The sequence below is a fragment of the Abramis brama genome (genome assembly GCF_963993115.1).
Source record: "Abramis brama genome assembly, chromosome: 16".
NCBI classification, from domain to species: Eukaryota; Metazoa; Chordata; class Actinopteri; order Cypriniformes; family Leuciscidae; genus Abramis; species Abramis brama.
In genome coordinates, this window is record NC_139978.1 from 26,333,428 (window position 1) to 26,357,720 (window position 24,293).

The 24,293-nt window shown below is 36.3% G+C and overlaps 3 protein-coding genes across 5 annotated transcripts in view; 1 reads left to right on the forward strand and 2 right to left on the reverse strand.

Moving 5' to 3' along the window:
• fcho1 (FCH and mu domain containing endocytic adaptor 1) overlaps positions 1-11,993 on the reverse strand; it is a 41,341-nt gene extending 29,348 nt beyond the window's left edge. Inside the window, exons 1-2 of the mRNA XM_084087523.1 lie at positions 11,896-11,993; positions 103-156 (exon numbers count right to left, since the gene is read on the reverse strand). Of these exons, the coding sequence (XP_083943649.1) occupies positions 103-135 (33 nt within the window). The 5' untranslated portion in view covers positions 136-156; positions 11,896-11,993. The remainder of the gene's footprint in view (positions 1-102; positions 157-11,895) is intronic.
• Positions 11,994-12,692: 699 nt separating this feature from the next.
• On the reverse strand, positions 12,693-17,465 carry znf692 (zinc finger protein 692; the record flags this gene model as incomplete). 2 transcript variants are annotated; one of them, XM_084087537.1, is made up of 11 exons in its annotated part: positions 12,693-13,082; positions 13,258-13,357; positions 14,605-14,719; positions 14,957-15,035; positions 15,260-15,310; positions 15,410-15,520; positions 15,593-15,670; positions 15,757-15,832; positions 15,913-16,422; positions 16,912-16,943; positions 17,299-17,465. In XM_084087537.1, 11 exons carry the CDS (start codon positions 17,463-17,465, stop codon positions 12,806-12,808), a joined length of 1,596 nt encoding a protein of 531 aa, XP_083943663.1. In that variant the 3' UTR covers positions 12,693-12,805. The 2 variants fall into 2 exon arrangements, with proteins under 2 accessions (XP_083943663.1, XP_083943664.1); XM_084087538.1 differs by lacking the exon at positions 16,912-16,943 and having other exon boundaries at positions 17,299-17,431.
• On the forward strand, positions 17,335-23,990 carry lpxn (leupaxin). Of its 2 annotated transcripts, none has more exons than XM_084087556.1 (9): positions 17,335-17,476; positions 20,000-20,124; positions 20,708-20,763; positions 20,896-20,995; positions 21,177-21,443; positions 21,575-21,748; positions 22,313-22,394; positions 22,508-22,656; positions 22,833-23,990. In XM_084087556.1, the coding sequence occupies exons 2-9, from the start codon at positions 20,002-20,004 to the stop codon at positions 23,097-23,099; spliced, it is 1,218 nt and encodes a 405-aa protein (XP_083943682.1). In that variant the 5' UTR covers positions 17,335-17,476; positions 20,000-20,001; the 3' UTR covers positions 23,100-23,990. The 2 variants fall into 2 exon arrangements, with proteins under 2 accessions (XP_083943682.1, XP_083943681.1); XM_084087555.1 differs by lacking the exon at positions 17,335-17,476 and adding an exon at positions 18,560-18,700.
• Positions 23,991-24,293: the final 303 nt, after the last annotated feature.

A 24,293-nucleotide genomic window follows, 5' to 3' on the forward strand; every position in this document is an offset into this window, starting at 1 on the left:
TACAAGGCAACTGTATAAAACATACGCTGAGTAAACATTTGCTCTTACTGTACATAGCTAGAACATAAAGAACACAATGCATAAGAAATGTGAGAGACTTACCCAAAAATTGTTCTTGAAATACGTCATCTCCATTTAGAGGGTTCCTAGAGAGTTCTGAAAGAGAGAAGAAGGTGGTTATGCCCCCAGGTATAATATTTAGAGGTGTTTTCTTTTCCAAACTGATTTTTAGGAAAACTCAGCAAAATTGTGAATTAAATTCATTTTCAAATAGTAAAATGTTTTCCTTTTATCTGAGTTTAATATTCAGAGAAATACAACTAATCATTTTCATATTTATAGCCAATAACTAATAAATAGCCATTTTAAAGTTCTTATACTATTTGTCCAAATTAATAATAATAAAAAAACACTCAAATTATCAAATGAATCATTTTTAATTGCCACATTATAATGTACAGTATGAAAATATGATATGTTGGATTTTGAGATTTGCTAAAGATTACATTTAAAAGTATTATTAAATTATTAGTAATTAAAAGATGAACTAAGTGAGCGTTAAATGACAGAAGTGGAAAAAAAATTACATGTACAATTATGTATTTATAAAATGTTTTATGATGTTCTATAATGGAAACCCAGCTAATGACTAATACAATATCTTTAAAACAAGATGGGGCCGCCTTTCTCTGTGCATTATCAACTGATGATATTAGATGTGCCTAAGTGAACCTGCTAAATGGATGCATTTCAGAGAACCGTAAGTGGAAGAAACAAGGTACACAATCAAAAACAAGGTTAACCAGTAGAGCAGACTGACAGATAGTGCTGATGAAAGCAGGCTCCTGCAGGGGCTAGTGGCAAGAACTCAAGGCAATTTTAATTAGACCAAACCCACGCTGAGGTGCACACACAAACACACTCGGTTTCAATGTTTCAGTGCTCTAGCGGAGCAGATGACACTGAGATGACTGCGGAAGTTTCTCTTTGTGAATGTAAATGTTAGCCAACTCAGAAATATAAAACCATCACCTCAGCTAATAGCCTGAGCATCCCACTGAATTATTTTCACTGTTCAGTGAAATCAAATGTAACATTCACAACGTCAGGGGCTAAAAAAAACACGAAAATGCTTTTGAAAGTTAAGATGTCAGATCAGTGGAACGGAGTAATGTTTCAGAATGCATCTCTTCTGCAGCTGTGTATACGATGGTTGAACATCTCTCTGAGGTAAAACAACAGGTGCAAAGAGCTGAGTCACTACAGAATGCTTTTCTGTAATACAGTCTCTCTCATTGCACACACACACACACACACATACACATTACCATCCTTTTCACTATCCTTTTCTTTCCTCACTCTCTTTCGTAAACACATCCTGGCAGTGACTGCTGGCTCTCAAAATGTGACAGGCATTTCCAGTCCAGTGTCACTATATTGGCAGGTTTGTGTTCCTGCTTTCTGACCAGCAGCCTACCGCACAATACCTAGGGCTCATAATGAGGATCCTTCCTGACAGCAGTCAGGTTAAATCCTTTAAGTTCCTGACAGGACAGTGGAGGTAGATGGGAAAGTATAAGGAGGGAGAAGGGAATGGGATCAGGACACATGCTACTGTACATTCAAACATCACCATGAGAATAACAGTTCTCTATTTATGTGTGATGAGGACTACTTACTTGGACACTGCTTTAATTAGCACACTTTATGACATTATGATGCCACAAACATCAAGGTGAAAATATATCGCATCGGAGGACGCAATCCATGTTTATTTTTGGAGCATTTGACAGCAGCTACATCGCAGACCATTAGTAAAAAATTTGCTAATGCTTTGTCTGCAAATGACGGTTTTATATAGATGTTTTAAAAAAAATTAATCGCGTGCAATAGTGGGGGTGTTTACACTTTTCCCTATACAATGAGATAAGCCAATCATGGCCCATTATTACTGACAAGCCTTAAAGGATCAGCCCCCTTAAAGGTGCTCTAAGCAATGTCACGCGTTTTTTAGGCTGAAACATTTTTTGTCACATACAGCAAACATCTCCTCATTATCCGCTAGCTGCCTGTCCCATGAACACACTGTAAAAAAATGCGGTCTCTGTAGACAGCCCAGGCTCCACAAACGGCAACAAAAACAAACTGGGCCAGCCTGGACCACGAAACATAACAGTGTTCCAGCCAATAACCGACAAGAATGATTTGGGGGTGGGGGTTGGTGGGTTAGTGAGCGTGCACATGAAGGGGAGTGGAGGAGAGAGAAGCATGAAGAGGGAAGTTAGCAAGAGGAGAGATGTCCTAGACAACGACTAACGTTAAAATTGTATTCTCTTGAATTTTGATATGGCTTTATTAACATTTAGCAGACCACAAGGAACATATTAAAAGAATAAAACAATCATGACCCCTAACAAGAATTTAATATTATTTCACAATATTATTGTTTTGACTGTATTTTTAATAAAATAAATGTAGCCTTGGTGAGCATAAAAGACCAGCCCCAAACTTTTGAATGACAGTGTATGTTTTATGAATTTTATACACAAATTTTCAGAACTTTTCTGCTGATAAATGACTGACAAAGATCAGCCTAACTGACCTAATACTAATTTGAATGTAAATCTTTGGTCTACAAAGTATGGTCTTTAAAAACATGTTTTATAGAGATTAGCAGTGATGCAACTGCCAAAATGATAGCACTGTCCTTGAGTAGACGTGTTTGCGGGTGCTAGGCGTGAGCCCAGCAGAGAGCCGGTTGGAGGTGTGATTCCTGTTATGTTTCTGAGAGCTGGATGCTGGCAGGATCTACAGCCCACGGAGTGCTGACCACAGGGCTTTTCTCTGGCCAGCCGGGCCTCTCTTGGCATTGTTGACGACCATCAGCCGGTGCACAGCACAACCTCTCATGGACAGGGAAATACTCATGCTTACGCCTTACTCCCTCTATCCATCTCTCACACCCCTTTAATTATCTCGACCCGGCAAACCTTAGGGGTGTATGGATGACACAAGCTTGGCAGCACGGCTCATTCCAAAAATAAGACTCAGCCGCCAGTTCAGAGGTCTCCAAACAGACATCAGGGCGTAATGTGGCAGAGAAAGAATACAATCCAACTGGGACTAGAAGGAATTTCTAAAGACTGGCTTCTTCTCATTCCCTGTAATTAGGTCTATGTCAACCATGTATCTCTGTAGACATAATATAGCGAGACTAAAATCTTATAACCATTAAAATATCCATTTAACACGTGCTTGTAACTATCAACTAATGACATATACACAAATAAATGAGATGTTTTGGTAAAATAACAAGCTATAACTACATTCCAGACATTTGGGATCATGGCAAATCTACCCTTTGGGTTTGGCATTGGCACCAAAACACAGTGAATGTGCGGCCGAATTTTCCATTGAAGACTATAAGCCTCCTAGCTGATTCGGTAGTCACTGTGGAGTGAGTTCTGGAAGATCCATCTGGTGCTCAGTCCGTCCTTGCTCATGCCATGTCACATTAATTATTTAATCAATAAGTACTAGGGATGTAACAATATATCGTGTCACAATATATCGCAATACAAAAATGCAACAATATGTATCGTGGATAGTGACAATACGTATCGTGGATAGTTCACCCAAAATAAAAATTACCCTGTGAGAAAAAATTGAAGTTTTCAGAGTCAGTACTACATTAAACTACAATATATTATGTTGAATATAATGTATAATAATGGGGGAATATTAGTGGTTCCTGATAATGCTTATGTTATAAGTCTTATGTTACCAGTAAAAAGTGGCCTACATTATTTTAAATATATCTAGCCAGTGACAGAGTGCAAGCATATTCGTCTAAAATAATTCTGTATTTTCAGAATCATGAATATATTTATTCTGGTGTCACCATTGTCCAAGCCTATTAATTTACACCCACAATATTATATCAAATTTAGCATTTAATCAACAGTAAATTTTTTCTTAACCTTTTATTATGTCTTGGAATATCGCAATAATATCGTATCGTGAGTTCAGTATCGTGATATGTATCGAATCGTGAAATTAGGGTATCGTTACACCCCTAATAAGTACAAAAAAGCTGGTGCTTTTCAGAATGAAAAAACAGATAGGGTGCCAGGAAAAACGAGGAGCTTAAAAGTAAAGCACACAACCACTAAGTGATCCTCATTACTCTCTGGCAGAATTTAAATGACAACGCTCAGCATCATTTCAGTCTCTCCCTCTTTCTCACTTTGCTGTGGCTGAGAGGATTGTTAGAGCGTTATTGGCAGATGCAGATGCAGCTCAGAAGGGACACGCTGATCTCTATTCTCTCTCTTTCAATCCGAAGCTTCATAAGGTGCAGTGTATAAACAGAAGCAGCGTATCAACCCTCAGCTGACCTCACACCAGGAGTGAAGCCTGGCTCCAGAGCCAAGAATCAACAGTAGACATCCTGCTCGGCTACTAAAGCCCCATCTGTCAAAGTCAGAGAGTGATTTTATGAGTGTGACACTGAGTGTGTGTGAGGGGAGTGAAACTCAAAATGAGGAAGAGGGCATGCTTTGAAATAAAATTTTCTTATTACTTCAGGGCCAAGGGCTCCATTAGTAAAGAAATTAAGGGGAGCTAACCAACCGACAGTGGCCTAAAATACATTTATAAGAAATGATATTACTTAAATCGAAATCCCTGATGAACAAGAAGGATGAACATGAGCTATGGCTGTTTGGTGAATTCAGCTTCTAATACGTATTATCGTGTGGATAAGTGTGAATCAGAGAGTGTATCTGTGCGTCCTTCCTCACCTGCGTTGGCAAAGAAAATAAGCTGAGAACATTTCCTGTCAGAGAGGTTTTTGCAGCAAGCTTCAGCAGTGCAGTGCCAAATCCCCCACCCACCTATAACAAGCCTGTCTGTATCTCTGCATCAGAGCTTCGTCAAAATGCCCAGAACTTGATTTGGTGTGATTACAAATACATTTGTGGGGATTTTTCATAGACATTCTGGGGCTTTGCTGCAGAAGCCCCTTCTGCTATTTCCTCATTATCAAAAAGTCCCTAAAAAATGTCAGATGTAATATTTAATTTACACAAAATAATTTGTTATTATATCATATAGACCATGTTACTGAATGATTACCACATTCATATACCAAGGTTTTCAATAATATAATAGAAATAAAAATAATTAAGCAATATCATTCGAGCAAGAGTGTTGTTGCTCTGAATATCAGCATTATTATTAACAACAGCACAATTGAGAGAGTGTGATATTGCTTATCTAGAACAGTTAATTGAACAAGTTAACATTCAGTAACTTACATTTTAGACACATTACCAGTTTGTCTATTGTTGCTCCTCCTTCAAATATATTTGCAAACAAAGCCAAAACAAATGAATTCCTACCTCAATGTATTAGCCTAGTGTTTTTGTTTTAATTGAGTGAATGATTCAATGACTCACTCATAAAGACTTACTAATTTCTGCCATAAAAAGTATGCAAATTCAGCCGGTCAATTCTTTCGTTATTGAATGAATAGTTTGAATCAATGACTCGGCTGAATTTGGAATACCATACTAACATACTCCAACTTATTTCTGCCATATCTTTAACTGCTGAAAAAGTAAGAGTAGTATTCTAGAATGCTATTCTGAATTTAGCCGGTCACTTCTATCGTCCCGAATGAATCAGTGTTTTAAACAAATCAGTTGAACGAATGAGACAGTGACTCACTCATAAAGACAGTCAGTTGATGCCACCAACTGGCGGATTGATAAAATATGCAGGAAGAATCGCTGATAAATCCACAACACTAATCATTCAAAAGTGCCATAGCTGTTAGACCACCGCTCGACCAATCCGATTCAAAGACCAACTAAATGTTGTAAAATAAAGTTGTTTATTCCCAGCTGAAAATACATCATGATTAAAGGTTTGGACTGGTAAAGATTAAAGGTTAAAAGTATTAAAGTGGTGATGATCAATAAACTATCACCAAGGTGACAAGATCAAGGTCTTAAACCCCAGGATTCCCTTTTCTAAAGTAAGTGTGAGTCGCTTTAGATAATAAATGATCTGCTAAAAGACTAATTAGCAGTTAGACAACACTTAATGTCACCTCATTGAACATTACAGGCGAATGGTACCATGAACGGCACCATGTGGACAACAGCCATACATCCTTCCACAGCAACAGAGTTCAGCTTGTTCCTCTGTTCAGAGCCCAGCAGAATAAACCACAGTCTCTGCTGGCTTTTGTGCTGTGCTGAATGCTGTTGTTGTTGCCAGTAGTGCTCGAGCACAGTTTATGACAGCAGTCCAGAGCTCACCTCCACCCGGTGCGTCACCCAGCAGCGTAAGCCATGCAAGCACATGCACAATCAACAATTGTACACAATGCATTAATTAAGTCAGATCATTAAACCATGTTTTTGCAGCCCAACAGCACATTTAAATGACAGCACACATCTAGAAGACACTGACGGAGGTGCATTAGCATTACAAATATGAACACAGTCCTATTCTCTGCCATCACTTGCTGTTGCTTTCTCAGTTTTTTTAGGTCAGTGTGCGCCTCATAAACGACCTAGATAGCAAATTTGATTAGGGTCTCCTGAATTTGAGGACAGTTGCATCTCAATGCCATCTCAGTGATACTGCACTGAGATTTCTGTAAACTATCCTTTCTTATCATGCTACACAGAATGTCGTCGTTAGGTCTGTATTCAGCAGATCATTTTACTGTTAAACACAGATAAAACATTGAAAATAACAACTGAAACTTTATACTCAAAGCAGTTAAATGTAATTAGTTAATGGCTCTTTAATCTGTTTGCCTTTTCATATGACCATAAGTCACCGTTTTTCTGAACTTTCAAGTCAAGCAAATTTTAAACCTCTGGACCTAGTGGCCTACTAATCTATTTTCCATCAACTTTTTATTTAGCCAACATTTTATAGGCTATTTAGCCAATATGCTCATTATACAGTCAAGCTCCAAAAAGGACAAAAATTCTACATAAGACGATACAACTACCTACTCCAAGTCTTCTGAACAGGTTTATTTTACTAAAGTTAAAACCATAAAAAACACTTAAAAAAAAAAACTGTAAAATACAACAGTAAAAGCTTAAAAGTTACCTTATATATGGTGAACAATTGTAAATGGTTTAACATCACATTATATGTATATTTTTCTACTATACAAGTATATTTTACTGTAAAATATTGTAGGGTTTTTGGAGGTATATTTTGTGGTGAAAAGAAAACAGTAAAATGACATTCAAATCCCTGTGTGACACATCACATATGACTATATCTTATTTAAATAGTTTTGTTTATTATTTTTTGTTAACAGTAATGTACATTAGGGTGTTTTTGTTACATTTTATGTTATTTAGTAATTGTTTATTGCATTATTTTAATGTCATCTGTGTTACCCTGATGGTGTTGTTTTGTTTTGTCTGTGTGTATGACCCGCCATCTATCTATGAGTATTGGTCATTTTTTAAGGACAAGCACCTATTGTATATGTGGCTTTCTATTGTACAACCTGTATTATCATGGGTGGTTATCAGTTCAGTTTATAAAGCAGATTTTTGTATTCAAGTAGATTGTTATTTAAAAATGATATACTTTGATGAAATATGGCAACCATAAGTTATTATTATTATTATTTACTGTAAATTATTATTTACAGCAAACAACATTGAGAACTACAGCACAGATCATCAGTAAATTTGAGAATTCCTAAGGAAGGAACTCAGCCATTCTCCCGAACATCTCCTTTTGTGTTTCATGGAATAAAATCATAGAGTTGAGGGTGAACAAAAAAAACGAAATGTTCATTTTTGTGTGAACTATAAAACATTTAATTAAAACATGCTGAAATAAATGGATGCTTACTGAAAAATCCCACATCCAATTCATGTAACAATGACCCACAATCCAGCTAGGCTCAGAGCCACGTTCCCTTCTCCAGGCTTCTGTGTGCCTCTAGACAGCCCAACAGACAGAAATCCTCCATCTGCCACGGGCTGCCAAGCTTTGCCCACAGGCACTGTCCTGCTTGGCAGGGATCTAGGTGAGCCAGCAGCACTGACACAAAACTACAAATCTTCCAATGCTGCTACTAACAACCACTACAGCAGATGATAAAACAAGAGATAGGAGGACTGGATCAGATTCCTTGAAACTTTAGGATAAACAATACTACAATGAACTATAAGTGTGATGTTCTCTCACTCTGCTAATGAGGGAGTCCATGCTAATGCTGTAGCTTCACTCTAATGAAGTCTAATCAACAGGAGCAATTCAAGCCAATTCAAATTGAAATGGAACATACTGTGCATCCCTCACCTCCCTCTCTCTCTCTCTCTCTCTCCATCCTTCTCTGCAGGTCTTCAGAGTCAGGGGGTGTCCTTAGATGATCCCTCTAATCTCAAACTGCACCGGCTTTCATGTGTCTCAGCTCTTTCAGGTCTGATAATGAATCTACCTTGACTTGAGAAGTGACAGACCGACTTTAATTCAACAGGATTGTGCGGTGTCAAAATATCTACTGTTAACTTCAGCATGACCTTCAGTATAAAGCATGGGGATGAGATGTACAGCCCTTATCATCCAGATGCTTACAGAGTTCAGAGCTCTAATCAGTCTTTTATGTAAGATGAGACAGGTTAGAACACTAAAGTAGCCTCCAAAATCCAAATTCAGTATTGAAACTTTTAACAGAGATAGAAAAGCTTACTCTACAAAAAACAACAACAACAACAACAATGCATTCTGCGTGCATAGCACTGGCAAGCCATGCAGAACTGAAGAGCAGTGTGGTGTATATATCTCTGTCTGGAAATGCAGCACTTAGAGTAATCAGCACCAGCCTTCAGTCCTGGCACAAATATTAAAGTGTGACTCACATGTCATTACATACTACTCAGAAAACCAGATAATAAGGCAGTTTAATTTAGTCTCTACACCTACTAAATGCATGTTGTCCCTTTAAGTGCATGCTCATCATTAAAGTGCAGCCAGTACTGATAATCAAATACTGATATTTGAATTCTTAACTGCCTTTATTTGTTTTACTCTGAGATAAGTGCAATGCTATAAGTGGTAAAAGCTTGCAACTTTGGAAATGACAAGAAACCATGAAGGACATCATTAGCATTCATTGGTACACGAATGCTACCCTAGTGAAAAATAAAAATACAAAAATGTATTTGAAATACATTTATTTTATGCTAAGTATAATATAATTCATTACATATTTATGTACTTAATATAAATATCCTGCAATTGTACTTTTGGTATACTAAAGTGATATATTTTAAGTCTGCTAAATTGAAACTTTTAAGTTAAAACTTTAACGCACTTTATTTATCCGGAAGTTGTGCTGAGATCCAACTAAAGATATGTAAAGGTATATTTGATTGTGCTAAAGTGGAACTATTGCAAGTATACTTTAGGTACACTTTAAATATCTTGCATTTAAAGACTGATATTATACAAAGATCATACTATATCCTTACTAATAGTGATATTAAAAGGACATTAGGACAGCATTCAACTTTTTCAGGAAACGAACATCTAGAAGACAATTTATTTATTTATTTTTACTAGACATTCAACTCGAGAACCACTTGGAATTCTTCACGGACCACAACTAGAAGAATCAGATGCTTCAATGGTTTGTTAATTTGTTTTTAAAAGCACTCCAGCATTCTTTCCTATCTTAGCCACATCTCAGTGCTCTCAAGTGCATCTTAAAATTGTCTTAAGAACGTTATGTTTGTGTACTGTAGATACTCAGACTTTTGTGAATCTCTGGGTTCCTTTAAGGATAGACTAAACAAGAACAAGAATCAAGACACACACACGCAAAGGACAGTCTGCATCTGCATCACAAGACTCTTATCATGAGGTTGCAATACCATGACGTGCATTTACAACAGAACACACACTGCAAGAGATCCCACAGAGAAGTCACAAAGTGGAGTACAGTGTATATGAGCCCCGGGATCTGTGTTGAGCAATAACTCAGCTTTGCACACTCTTTTGACTATGTGGGAATATGAAAAACTAACCTGCAGCCATTCTCCGCAAATCTACAACCACATGCCTCAGGATGTGACATACGGTACTAGTGCAAGTTTCTAGAAATAACCAGCCACTCTTCTGAACAGGCGACTGGCTACTTCTAGAGATATTTCTCCTTATCCACTTCATCAAGAATGACAGGGACATTATTCATCCACACAATTTGCAAAACAAATGATTTGTCTTTCAAGGCATGAAATTCAACAGTCCAAATAGAGATGCTATTAGAATATTGGTGAAATCTAATCTGAAGAAGCTTTTCTAAAATGTATTCCTTAAAACTAACCAGTACATTTTTTTACTTGCTAGGAAGTAATCCAAAAGTAGGCCTATTTGGATTTTTTGGATTTTAGTACGTATCCATTTCATACTAGGACTTATTATTATAGTGACATAGTTAGTAATAATTAATAATAATAGTTATTATTATTGTATTGTAACAAATTGCACATATGTCATTGAATGGAGATTTCTACACTGTAATTATACATTTGAGTACTGAGTAATATTAAGTAACTACATGTACTATAGGGTTAGGATTAGGGTTTGGTTTGGTTTAGGGTTAGTTCGTTGCACGTAATTATGGATAATTTATAGTTATTACTTTAGTAACTACATGTAACAAATTTAACATTGACATTGTAAAAATTAGGTTACACTTTATTTTAAGGTGATATAGTTACATTGTACTTACTCAAACAAGTAGCCTACTTAGTAATATTAATGAACATGTCCTTTAGGGTTAGGGTTTGGTTTAGGTTTAGTTACTTGTAATTATGCATAATTTACTGTCATTACTATAGTGTACATAACGTGTAACTATGTCACCTTAAAATAAAGTGTTACCAAAAACTAGAATTGGTACCAGCAAAAAATGTAATACATAATATTCAGAGATGAATATTTGAACCACAGAATTCAATTGCACATGTTAAATGTAGTTACTGTATTAATAACTATACATTATGCATAATTACATGCAACTAACCCTAAGCCAAACCCTCATCCTAATCCTAACCATATAGTAAGTACATGTAGTTAATTATTATTACTCAGTACTTAAATGTATAATTACACTGTAATACTGACACCTTAAAATAAAGTGTAACCAATTTTTACTGAATTTGTTACTGAAATAGTTACATTACACTATTAGGATGGTGACTAGCAATTAAATGAAGTATAGTATGTAAAAAGTACCAGTGACTTGATACTAGTCACTACTAGCATTAATACTGTATTAGTATCTCTAAATTAATAGTTGCTAGTTAAATTGAAAAAGATACTAGTGGATTATTTACTAATACTTTAAAAGCATTAGTGACATAAATGTAGATGCTAGTTAGACCTGAAGCAACAGACAAAAAAAGATATAGCATCTTATTTAAAAACACAAAATAATCTGTTCAACTTTTAAAATACACTTAAGAGACACAAATTCTTCACTACTTTGCCCATCATTATTCTGATCTGGCAACTTCCTTCCACAAAGCACCGTGTCTGTCTTTGTTCTAGACAGAGGAAATGTGTATGCACTGAACTGATGAGGAACAGCACCACACATGCTGTGCGCTGCAGCCCAAACTAAAACTGACCTTGTAGCAAATGATCACGCTTTTGCTCCACAATGCTGACACACTGAAACAGAGATGCTCCGCTGGGGAAAGCCTCACTGTCAGTGTCACGTACAATGAACTGCCTAGTGCTGGACGCCTATTATGTTGCATTCCCGGGAAAACGTTTCAGCAGCATAACCAATAACTTCACTTACTGTGAAAAGAAACGTAAAAAGTATGTTACCTTGTTGTGGTTTCAGTAAAAACAGTGAGGCTCATTTTCATCGCCGGTAGTTGATCCGACCGCGGCGCGTTCAATGTGTAACAAGGTTTGAACGAACAGTTGACAGTGTTAGAAAAGCCCCGCCTCTTTGTGTTCCTATTGGTTCGCGTTTCCTGTCACTCAAGCGTCACCGGAGCAAAGCTGTGTAGGCATGGCAACTGCGTTACCAATACCGCTTTTGTTAGCCAATAGAGTATGGTTCAATTTCAAGAGGCAACGCCCACTTCTCAAGGACAAGAGTCATTGGATAAAGTGTTTGTCAATCAAAGCAAGGCTTTACTAAAGGCGGGAACCCTTGAGTTCGATTATTATAATGTATGCAAATGTATTTCTTTACCGATATGCATCATGACAAACCACTGTTCAAATCTCCACAAAAATGCAAAATCTGTGTCTGTGTGCATCACATTTTTTCCAGACAACTGCGATTTATGCATGTGTAAAGGGGTGGAAAAGAAAGAAAGAAAAAGTATATATAAAAAGAGCCAAAAATGTATTGTGTTGATTTTTTTAAAAGTAGTGCAGAATTTCAACACAAAACCATAAATATCAAGTTTTGTTGATAAAATATAAAAAATATCACATTTAGTTCTATTTGATGCCCTACATTTTTTTTTTTTACTAAAGCAACTCCAACATACAATAACCTGATTAACAATGACCTGATTATGCTGATTTAGGTCATTTTACAGAAGTCCAGCCTCTGCATGATGAAAAAACAATATCTACTTGCATGTTAAAAATCACCAAAATCAGAATTAACACCACAGATGTTTGTTTATAGAAGCCAATCAGTCCCACAGTAAAGTTTGCTCAAGTTCAAGGATGCACAAATGGTACAATATTTAGTCAAAACACGGCATTACAAATGTTATTCTACAGAAATGTGATTCTTAGAAACAGAAGGGGAAGATCTGCGCTGCCCAGAAGGATGCGGGACTGGGTCAGAAGGAGGAAGGAGAAGCTCAGGAGGGGGTGTATTGTAGTCTGGGTGGCTCTTGCTTCGGTGAGCTGTGACATTGTCTCTCTTTTCAAAGCGACGACCGCAGATCTCACAGGGGAACTGGTAGGTGCTCTCAGCATTGTGCTTCCGCATATGCCAATTCAGAGAGGCTTTCTGTCGACAGGTAAAGCCACACACCTCACACCTGAGAAAGAGAGAAGGGGTGAGTTATATCCGGAGCTGAAAACTGTAGTAGCGAAGCCTTGAGTAGTTGTTGTGCTAAATATTGATGGAATGTTCATGCAAAAATTAGTTTGGGAGGTACACAAGCTTGGTATAAACAAAGGGCCTGGTGCACGTGTGTGTGGTGAAACTCATACTGCAGTGGTTTCTCTCCGGTGTGTATCCTGCGGTGGATGATCAGGTTACTGCTGGTTCGGAACGCCCGGGCACAGAACTCACAGATATAGTCTCTCTGATCTCACAGGCACAAAGAATCATATAGAGAGAACCATGTTACTAACCACAACATGAAAAACATCACTCATCCTTAATGCTTACTGTACTTGTCCAGTGGTTCTTAAGTGGGTTTGCTTCTGGACATAGATTTAACATTGGAAAACAATATTTTTAGCATACAAAGTAGACAAAACTTTCACTATAATTACACTAAAATGTATTATTATTAATTTTACATTGATTAAATATCATACAGTATGAAAGTAATTTCAGCATCAAATAATTCAAAGCACACACAATGTGGTTGACACAAACCATGTTCATACTCACTGCAAGTTACTTCTGCTGTCTGGATTGAATTTTCTTTAACTTTCTGTAATTGTTCATGGTTTTAAAGTGTCTTAAACTACTATGTACTAACCTTTAAAATAATCATTTGATACAATGCACTTATTGTATACATACACAGTTTTACATTGTATATATTTAAATGATACCTGCATGTAATTACATGCAATTCATTTTTGACCCAACTCCTACCCCTTAAACCCAAACATGCCATCAAACCTGTCCCTACCCTTACCCTGTGTTCCAAGAAGTATATTGTACCAAATAATTAATTTTTGACACAAGTACATAATAGTATATATAATAGACAGACACAATAAAAAGTGGGAATTTTTTTCCGAGGATTTTTATCACCTTGTCCATTTTTGCATCTACTTAATTTGGATTCTACATGACTTCAATGAAATGTAGATGAATTTGCACCAAAATACAGTAGACTAGACTTTGATAAGACACCCAGCATTTGACATCAACAATAAAAGATTTGGGAAGGTTTTTCTTCTTTTAAAAGTTGATAAACCGATTTTATTCCATTCCTACCAATATGGTTACTTGCACAACTTTATGGTTATTTGCATTTAGCATTGTTGTTTACCTGCTGTCAAAACAGACCTGCAACCCACAAGCCAATAACCACTGAATTAGAAGAATCTAATTACCATGTTATTTATATACAGTATATATAGATATATATCCACACAATCAGATTTATGCTAAGTATAAATCTGTATATAAATAACATGGTAATTAGATTCTTCTAATCCAGTGGTAATCCACATACATACATACATACATACATAAATACATACATATACACATACATACATGTATATAGTGTATACATATGTATATAGTGCCTGTCCAAAACTACACTGGATTACATCCATCACATAAATCATTCAAATGGACTGAATACTCACTACTGTGCAACTTTTCATGTTCCTTCAGATGCTTCTTGAAGTTGAATGACTTGCTGCAGGGGGGGTGCGAGCAGGTGAAGGTCTTCTGCTGGAGATGCTGGTACTTGACATGATGCTGAGGAGAGGAACAGATTGTGAGATGCTTTGCCATCCTGTCTCAGTGTTGATGCTTTTCCATAAAACCTTGCAATCAACGTAATTCTGTTCTAAATAAAGTTGCAATCAACGTAATTCTGTTTTAAATAAAGTTTATTTTCTAACAGTCAGATCATTGCAGAACAATGGGAAATGTTTTAGTCTAGTAAAGACTAATGAATGTGTCATGGCCAGTCAATATTGACTCAGCACTCACATTGAGATATTGCCGACTAGAGAAAATCTTATCGCAGCCTTGAAACTCACAAGGCAAAATCACTTTGGATGTTGATTTTCTGTAAACACAGAGATCAGTATCATGTAATATGACGTCAACATATAATACAATAGGACATCATAAGGCATTCAAAATAAAACCATGAAAATATCACCAAATAAATAAATAAATTACTGTTCTAATATTTCATACTTGTATAACTATACATAATTTTTATATAAATGTAAAATACTGTAAATATTTTATAAACAATATTTACATTGGTAAAATGAAAAAACAAACCGTTTTCTCTTGCCACCAATCTGGGACACATCATCTTTCAGAGACTGTGGACTGGAGAGAAAATGGTAAAGAACTTTTAAGATTTTATTCAACTTGTTAGAAATCCTAAAATATGAAAATATCAAAAATATGTGCAGTTAGAAAAATCACCTGTTATTTTTAAGTGTTCCTGCCTTTTTGTTGGTGTTGTGTTTCTCAGTAGGATCTGCTCTACTCTGTATCCCTCTGTTGGTTAAATTCAGCACTGCAACTTCCCCATTGCTAGGAGACAGAGACTTGGCTTAACATATGTCTAACTGATTCATTAAAAGAGTAGATGAATAGAGGAAATACCTATCAGGGGGGCTTTGGTTTTCAATGCAGACCCTGGCAGGATCATCTTCAGTCATCTCATCACTGTCTGCTGAAGACCTGCCAATCAGAAAAAGATTGAGGAGACATAATTAAACTAAATATTATAAAACCAGCTAAACATTCAAATATGCAAAAATATATACCTATGTTCTGAATGCGAAAAGTCAGCTGCCACATTATTTCCTTTCTGTGTCTCAGAAGTCTCAGTCACTGTAACACCTTAACACATGGTTCTAGTTATTCCTTAAAAAACAAAAACAGCATCTTTATTTGAGAAAAATCCTTAAAAACAAAGTCACCTGCATTCTTGTTGTCTCCGAACGTTTGAGACCTTGTATTGTTTTTCTGTTCAGTGTCATTTGTGGTAACTTCAGCGTTTTCTCGTAGTTGCCGTCTGGTTTTTAATCTAGTCATCATCACCTCTTGTCTTTCTATCTCTGTGTCAGGATCCTTCAGCCACCTCCTGCCTCGTTGTTTGAGTCTCTTTGGGCTGGCTGCAGTTATTTCACCTTCGTTTTTAGACGTCATTGCCTTCTCCATCTTAATAGGAGACCACAAAAAGTGATGTCCGTCTTCACAGGTGTACTTGAGACACACGTCCACCTCACAGTCCTTGGAATCAGTTTCAGCTTCTCTTCTCCCTGTTGCATGAGCACTCTGATCTTGAACTGTTGGTTTTGTGACAGGCCGAGAATGCAGGACAGGGGGGAAAAGGCACATCCGCCCATGGTTGTGGACCAGCAGGATAAGTTCCTGCAAAGATTCCTCAGTAGTTGATAGGGTACTTTTGATCTCTCCTTTCCCATCACCTAAAGAAGCCATAGTGACATGTAAAACTAATGTAGACATTCGACATACATACATATACATATATATATATATATATATATATATATATATATATATATATATATATATAGATAGATAGAGAGAGAGAGAGAGAGAGAGAGAGAGAGAGAGAGAGAGAGAGAGAGAGAGAGCGAGAGAGAGAGAAAGAGAGAAACCAAATGCAAAAGTGACAAATAGATTTCATGATTCTCAGATTAACAAGGCCAAAAACATTGAAAAAATTATTTTCTTAAAGCCTGTTCACTATAAAGTTGATAACTATAAGGATAACTATAAAGTTTTAATTATTTTTCTAATTCTATATGAATAGGGAAGTCCACACCACAGCTATAACGATAACAATATCGTTAAAATCACTTTCAGAGCGATCATTGTGGTAATCTTTAAATCTTTAAATTATCTCATAATTATCATTTTGTGGATGAACTATCCCTTTAACTGTGGTTTACCTGAGCACTTGATGCAAACTCTTGAAATGTAGCTGCAAAACAGGAAGCAGACGTCATCGTCAGTTACACCACATATTATCTACACTGCTTCACACACCACCAAAAGACTTGACTGTCAGCCAAACTATAATATGTTTCGAACTTCATAAACCACAAGTTCATCTTTGTTTTTCTGCCTATACTTCATTTTAAGCTCACTCATAATTCCTGTCTTTCCCCTGTATGATCTGGAACAGGATCACAACAAATGGAAAAAATGTTAAGTCTCTACAAAGCCAGAATCAACAACTGCAGATGTGATTTAACTGAAATTCTAGAGCGCACATCCAACGAACTGTCATCTAGTGTGGGTCTAAGGGTAACTGTATCTCTCTCACTGTATTATACCTCTGCAGCAGATGCTGAGCGAGCTCTGAGTGAAGAGAAAAGCCCAGTTTCTCTTTGAGATGACCCCAGCTCTGCAGACACGAGCCCAGCCGCACGCGAGACTTACTCCTGCGGGCATCCAACTCCCTGCGCCGCTGACTGCGAAGAGTATCGCTAGAGGACGACATCACACTGACAGGTGCCACACAAACACTGAAAAAAAAGAGAGAAACACTTTTTTGTGCTTTTTTTGTGCTGTTGCTGTACAAAAAAAGTGGAATAAAATCATAAGAAAAAAAAAAAAATCATTTAAAAAGTTTCAGTCTAAGTCTAACGTTATATTCTGTAGGCTACTCTTTTCATGGAAAGTGCCACCACCAGCAACTGCTCTCAGGCCTCATTTTTAAATATATGCCATGCGCATAATACGTCTTACAAAGTGTAGGTCTAATAGGTACAACAACAAAGTCATAACATAAGTAAACAGACCACAGGAAACCTCTGGCATACCTTAAATAAGACCCTGCGCGATAGTGTTCGCGGGGCCCACTCGCTCGAACTGTTGCCCTTTTAAGGAGGAACCGCTCAGTTTAACTCAGTGTAAAGAGCATGGAATTTATCTCGCGACGAAAGAGATGCTACATAAAAATAATGAATATCAGCTGAATTCATCTGCTTAATACGATTATTTCAAGAACGTCTTCAGTTCTAGAGTATTATGTCAAGCGAGCTGCAGAAAGAGAAACCGAATCGGAAGTTTCCTGTCCCAGAATTCTTCACGGCATAGCTAGGATCTATGGGAAATGTAGTCTGAGAATAATCACCGTGATGTTATAATTTTACATGATCAGAACAGTGTTTTATGTGTTAAAAGACTTGGCCTATAAGTAATTTCTACAAAAAAATAAAAATAAAAAAAAATAATAGAATGTTTTAAAATGCATAACCACAATGGGTACCAAAGTGCTGTACATGAGTTTATTATGTGTACAGTACACTTCTTAAGCAAGCTACCTTGTTATGTATACACTGTTTCAAAACTTTGTACACTTTTCATTTTACACATTTACCTTAATTTTTAACCATTGGTAAAACATTTTCAATAATGTTCTAAAACATAGTCTAATTACACTGGTTTTGTAACACCACTACTTCTATTAGGCTACTGTATTATACAGCTAATAACCTACTACTACTAATAATAATAATAATAATTAAAAAATATATATATTAAATTAAAATCATCTCACTTTTATGCGGCAACGAGAACACAAAAAGGAAGCAACATCAGTTTCACAAGTGAGATTGAGCTCAACCCACAGCTGCATGTATCATATCACCCCACCACACACGCTCACTAGGAACACATAACGTGCGCTGCTTACCTCTCATCTCACGCCCCAGACCACCATGGATGAACTCGGTGAGTTGTTCAACCTTCTGTTTCCTTCTAACACTAAAGTCTTAATCAGCATAGAGTCTCTATAGATGTACAGATCTGCTGTTTACATACCCCTTGAAGAATATGCAAGATGTTAATCAATTGAACAAAATAAGGATTATAAAAATGGCAAACATTGCAATCCACAAGACAAAACAATAACTGAATTTACACAAATGAACTGAAAAAAACTGCATTTACACAAATACACATTTCAAAAGTTTACATACCCTAGAATCTTAACACTGTGTGTTGTTGGTGATCAACAACAACAGTTGTTTTTCTGTGTCCCTATTTTGTCTTGAGCAGTTAAATTGCCCTATGTTCTTCAGACAAATCCTCAAAGGCCTGCATTGGTTTTCCAGCATCTTCTGAATCTGCATAATTGAACCCTTTCGAACAGTGACTATAATTTTGAGATCCATTTTTTCACGCTGAGGACGATTGAGGGACTCATAAACAATTATTACAAAAGGTGAAAACATTCACTGATGCTCAAGAAGGAAGGAGACACGATGCATTAAGAGCGGATATAAACTTTTGAACAGGATGTTGTTGTGAATTTTTAATTATTATTTCTGCCCTTCAGAAGCTACATGTAGCCTACATAAGATATGTACTGTACATGTTTCCCAGAAGACAAAATAAGTACAATTTACCCCAATCATCCAATTCAAAAAGTTTACGTCCCCCGGCTCTTAACGCATTGTGTTGCCTCCTTGAGCATCAGTGAATGTTTTCACCTTTTTTTGGAATAGTTGTGTATATTTATATCTATTTAAACCAGGCCATTCTGGGAGAGAGTGAGAAATGTTGTCATTCGGGAAAAAAACAAATAAATATGTATACTGTACATAAATATTCTTTACTGGCAGCATTTTGGTATACTGAGGATTTATAATTTAGTTTTTCCTCCCTGTGAGAAGTAATGAGTGTTGTGAAATCCTGTCATTATTAGGAATAAAAGTATGCCCTTGTTTGCATTTTTCTTGGTATTCTTACAGAAGTTAGTCAGACCGCCCATTTCTATAATAAGTGACTTTTTCTATGTCAGCAAAAAACTGTTGCAAAAGTTTGAAATTCATGTTTTGTGCTCTGCATCCGTTGCGATGACAGTGATGTGCCTTTTCACTTCCTCAGGAAATGACACGAATTGCTAACACTTCACCTTTAGTTCGACACCTACAGTATAACCATTGCTTCAGTGTGTGAAAGTTTGAGCTCGGTGTCACTGATTTCAGTGTGTCACTGCATGCTTTTCATGTGATTTTGATATTTCAGACATGCTCCTAGAGCAGTTGGCTCAGAACTCCACCCAGACTTCAAATGTTCCTGCACCCATTCCACCCAAAACTCTCTCACTGAAAGCTTCCGTTAAAAGCAACAACACAACTCAGCTTGAACAAGTAATTACATTTCATGAAGACCAATTCATTTTCATTTTCAAGTTGTACTGAAACAAGAATTTTGAAGTTTCGGAAACATTCAAAAGTTTGGTGTCAGTAAGATTAGTCTCTTAAGCTCACCAAGACTACATTTATTTGATCAAAAATACAGTAAAAACAGTAATATTATGAAATATTATTATAAATTTAATTTATTCCTGTGATGGCAAAGCTGAGTTTTCAGCATTATTTCTTGTATCACGTGATCCTTCAGAAATCATTCTAATATGCTGATGTGGCACTCAGGTAAAATTTCTTATTATTATGTTGAAAACAGTTGTGCTGCTAAATGTAAATTATATATTTTTTTTCTCAGGATTATTTGATGAACAGAAAGTTCAAACATTTATAAACATTATAAATGTTTTTACTTTGATCAATTCAATGCATCCTTGCAAAATAAAAGTATGACTATTATTTTGAAATAAAATCTTACTGACCACTAAATTTCAAACAGTAGTGTAGTTATTTGTCTGCAATAGCTAATAAATATATATTTAGGCCCAAACTGATTCATTCTAATGCTTTTTTCCTATCGTCACAGACTGAATCCTCAGGTCTTGTTGCTGGTCCAGGAAAGACATTTGATAATGCCTACAGGTACATCCATCTTTTTGCAAAATATGGAGAACAAATATCTGTTGTATATATCTTATTTGTGAGATCATATTTTGGCATGCGTGGTGTCCTTTGAGGTTCAGCTGTTCACTAAGAACAGTAATCTATTTCTAGCATGCTTCCAGCCCCTGTGGAGGCAGGAGTGATGAGTCCCGGCACAGCTACACGAGAGCTAGACTCCATCATGAATGAGCTGCTAGGACTCGATCTGGAGGTGAGGGAAACATGAGGTTGACATTTTAATGCTTCAACTACTTGCATTTTACCGCCATTGCACATAATGAGTAGTACCAGAAGAGGGCAGTATAAGCATATTAACGCTCCCAATACATGCCTACTGAAATCAATTAAAAACATCATGCTTTGAAATGGACCACATATGCTTTATTTTGTAGGTTTCAGAACCAGTTCCTACATCAAGCCCCCCTCCAGTGGCTCGCAAGTCAGTAAAGGACAAAAAAACTGAGGAAACTAAAGAAAGTGATAGTGGAAGTCAGGAAGAGGATAAGAAACCACATCCTCCACTGTCAAATAAAGTATCCAAGAGTGTTGATGCTATAGACGACTTGCTGGGCTCTCTCAGCTCGGACATGGAGAAAATGGGGGTCCGCACAGCTGCCAAAGGCCATTGTGCTTCTTGTGGCAAGTGTATAGCTGGGAAGGTACTAGCAACAGACAACAGATTTGTTATAATAATGTCTTGTTCTCTGCAAATCACTGGTGAGTTTTCTGAATTAACAAATTTGTCATCGTCTCTCACATTTTTACTGTCTATGTTGTTCTGCCCATGCAGATGATCACAGCTTTGGGTCAGGTGTGGCACCCAGAACACTTTGCGTGTACCACATGCAGGGAAGAACTCGGCACCAGTGGTTTCTTTGAGAGAGACGGCAAGCCATACTGTGAAAAAGACTACCAAAACCTCTTCTCCCCTCGCTGCGCTTACTGCAAGGGTCCTATTATACAGGTGACCTGCCATATCTGTGTGTATTTACCCTCTGAATGCTCAGAGTTAGAGTTTTCTCAGGCATTTTAAATGAACATTTGTTGCATTTGCATTGCATTCTATAGTGTATTCTCTTTATTTTTGGCTCTAGATTATATACATATATAAATATTATTGCATACTGTATAATACAACTATATATATGTATAACTAATTAGAATTAAATATTAAATTGTAAATATGAAATAAATACAATTATTATTAAATACGTAAAAATGTAATTTACAAAAAAAATACAAATAAAAATATAAAATGTAATATTTAAAATATATAATATAAAATGTAATATATATATATACATTATAATTATTATAGTATACATTTATTTAGATTATATTTTAAATATTACATTTTAAAGTTATGTATATCTATAAATTATATTTGTATTTATTTAATAATAATTTCATTTATTTAAAATTTGTATATACAAATATTTGGAATGACATTTTCAACTCTTTCACTTCACAAACAAATGAACTTATTCCAGCCAATGAAGCAGGTGGTAAATGAGTGTGTTTTGTACAGAACATTCTAACAGCGATGGATCAAACATGGCACCCGGAACATTTTTTCTGCTCCCACTGTGGGGATCTATTTGGACCTGATGGTGAGACAACTGGAAATTCACCAATTTAGCAGACCATTTTGACCAAGTCAGCAGATCTGGTCATCGTTTGAAAAATGATCTTTTGTACTTAAAAAAATTGTCTTTGTCTGCAGGGTTTATGGAGAGAGATGGTAAACCATATTGCTCTAGGGATTTCTACCGCCTCTTTGCACCCAAATGCTCCGGCTGTGGAGAGCCAGTGAAGGATAACTATCTGTCCGCAGCCAATGGAACCTGGCACCCCGACTGCTTTGTATGTGCGGTGAGTGAATTAGTGGCGTTGAAGACTGGAATGCAATACAGTCGTGTGACTTAATCCTTATTATTAAGGAATATGGAGTCAGTCAGTCTGTGCTATTGTGGTGAGCTTCATAGGTGAATTCTTCACCTGCTCAATCATAGTTATCTTTAATACCCTCTTTCTGCATCTCTCTCCAGGACTGTCTGAAGCCTTTTACAGACGGTTGCTTTCTTGAGTTGAACGGTCGGCCCCTCTGTTCCCTGCACTATCACTCTAGACAGGGCACTCTGTGTGGGACCTGCGGAGAGCCCATCTCAGGTCGCTGCATCTCTGCTCTGGACCGCAAGTTTCACCCCGACCACTTTGTGTGTGCGTTCTGCCTTCGGCAGCTGAGTCAGGGGGTGTTTAAGGAGCAGGGAGGGAAGCCATATTGTTCCGTATGCCACACAAAACTCTTTGTGTGAAAGAGGTGACTTTCCTCTAGGAAAATTAAAGTTAAAACTTTTTGACTCTAAGGCCCTCCATTGTCCAACACAAGATTTAAAAGCCCCCACCCACAAGTTTTGTATCTGGTATTCTGCTGTATAAAAAAGCTACTTGTTTTTGAACTTTTTTTTTATAAGCACAAACAGGGAGTACTGATATATTAAATTAATTAACCAGGATTCATTTTATTTTTTAATCTAAATGTTTGAAGACCTGTAATTTCTTCAACAATAATTAGTGAGGAAAAAATATGATTTCAGTTGACATTTTACTTTTTAGTCCTAGTTTTTTAGGATTTAAATTTAGATTATTTTAATAATTTATCAATAATGTGTTATTTTAATTACTTTTAAGACATCCTGCAGCGGGTCCCCTATCAGGCCCTGGCTCCCGGCTCCCTTTTTATCTATTTTGTTTTAGAATAAACTTTTTAAGTCCTTCAGAAAGCAAGTCAAGTCAGAAAATGTAAATTGCACTCAAAGTCTTACTTTGCTATTGCTATTATTTACACTTTGTTTCGAGACATTCAACTAACTATATAGCTTTGAAATAAAGGTTATGTCTATATTTCTAAATAAGCAATTTTGAGTTGTAAAATATACATTTACTTATTCTCTTTGACATAAAATACAATTTGCCCTTTAAAACCTTAAGCATATGCCCTAAATCACATGACTTGCTAGAAATTACATCATTTCCTTGGAAAGAAAGCAACTCCAAGAACAAAGAAAGAATCAGTCATAAACTTTTCTCTCTTTTCCTAATTTTTAGATGACTTATTTAATAGCGTAAAACATAACATGTCCACCCTGTTGTATTGGATGTATAATATATTTTATATATCTATTAAAATTCTTCCTTAATGTAAATCTTGTGCTAGCATGTTGTTCTGTCCTAGCTAATTAAGGGTTTTAAGCTTAAAACCTCCATCCTGTTATGGTCCACCCTGTTACACATTGCATTGTATAAATGCCACGTAAAAGGGGGGACAAACTTTATACACTGTAAAAAAAGTTGCTGCCTTAAAAATTTTACGTACAGTCAACTTGAATGTTCAAGTCACTTCAACTTAGTGACTTAAATTACGTTAAACTGACTTAAATAACTGTATAAGTTATAACTGTATTAAAACTGCATTATATTATTTAAAAAATTTACTCTTTACTATATTT

Excerpts from the sequence above, each read along its gene's own strand:
- lpxn (XM_084087555.1), top strand. Across the intron at positions 20,125-20,707 it reads ACACAACTCAGCTTGAACAA|ACTGAATCCTCAGGTCTTGT; the intron begins GTAATTACATTT and ends CTATCGTCACAG. Across the intron at positions 21,749-22,312 it reads GCAAGGGTCCTATTATACAG|AACATTCTAACAGCGATGGA; the intron begins GTGACCTGCCAT and ends TGTTTTGTACAG.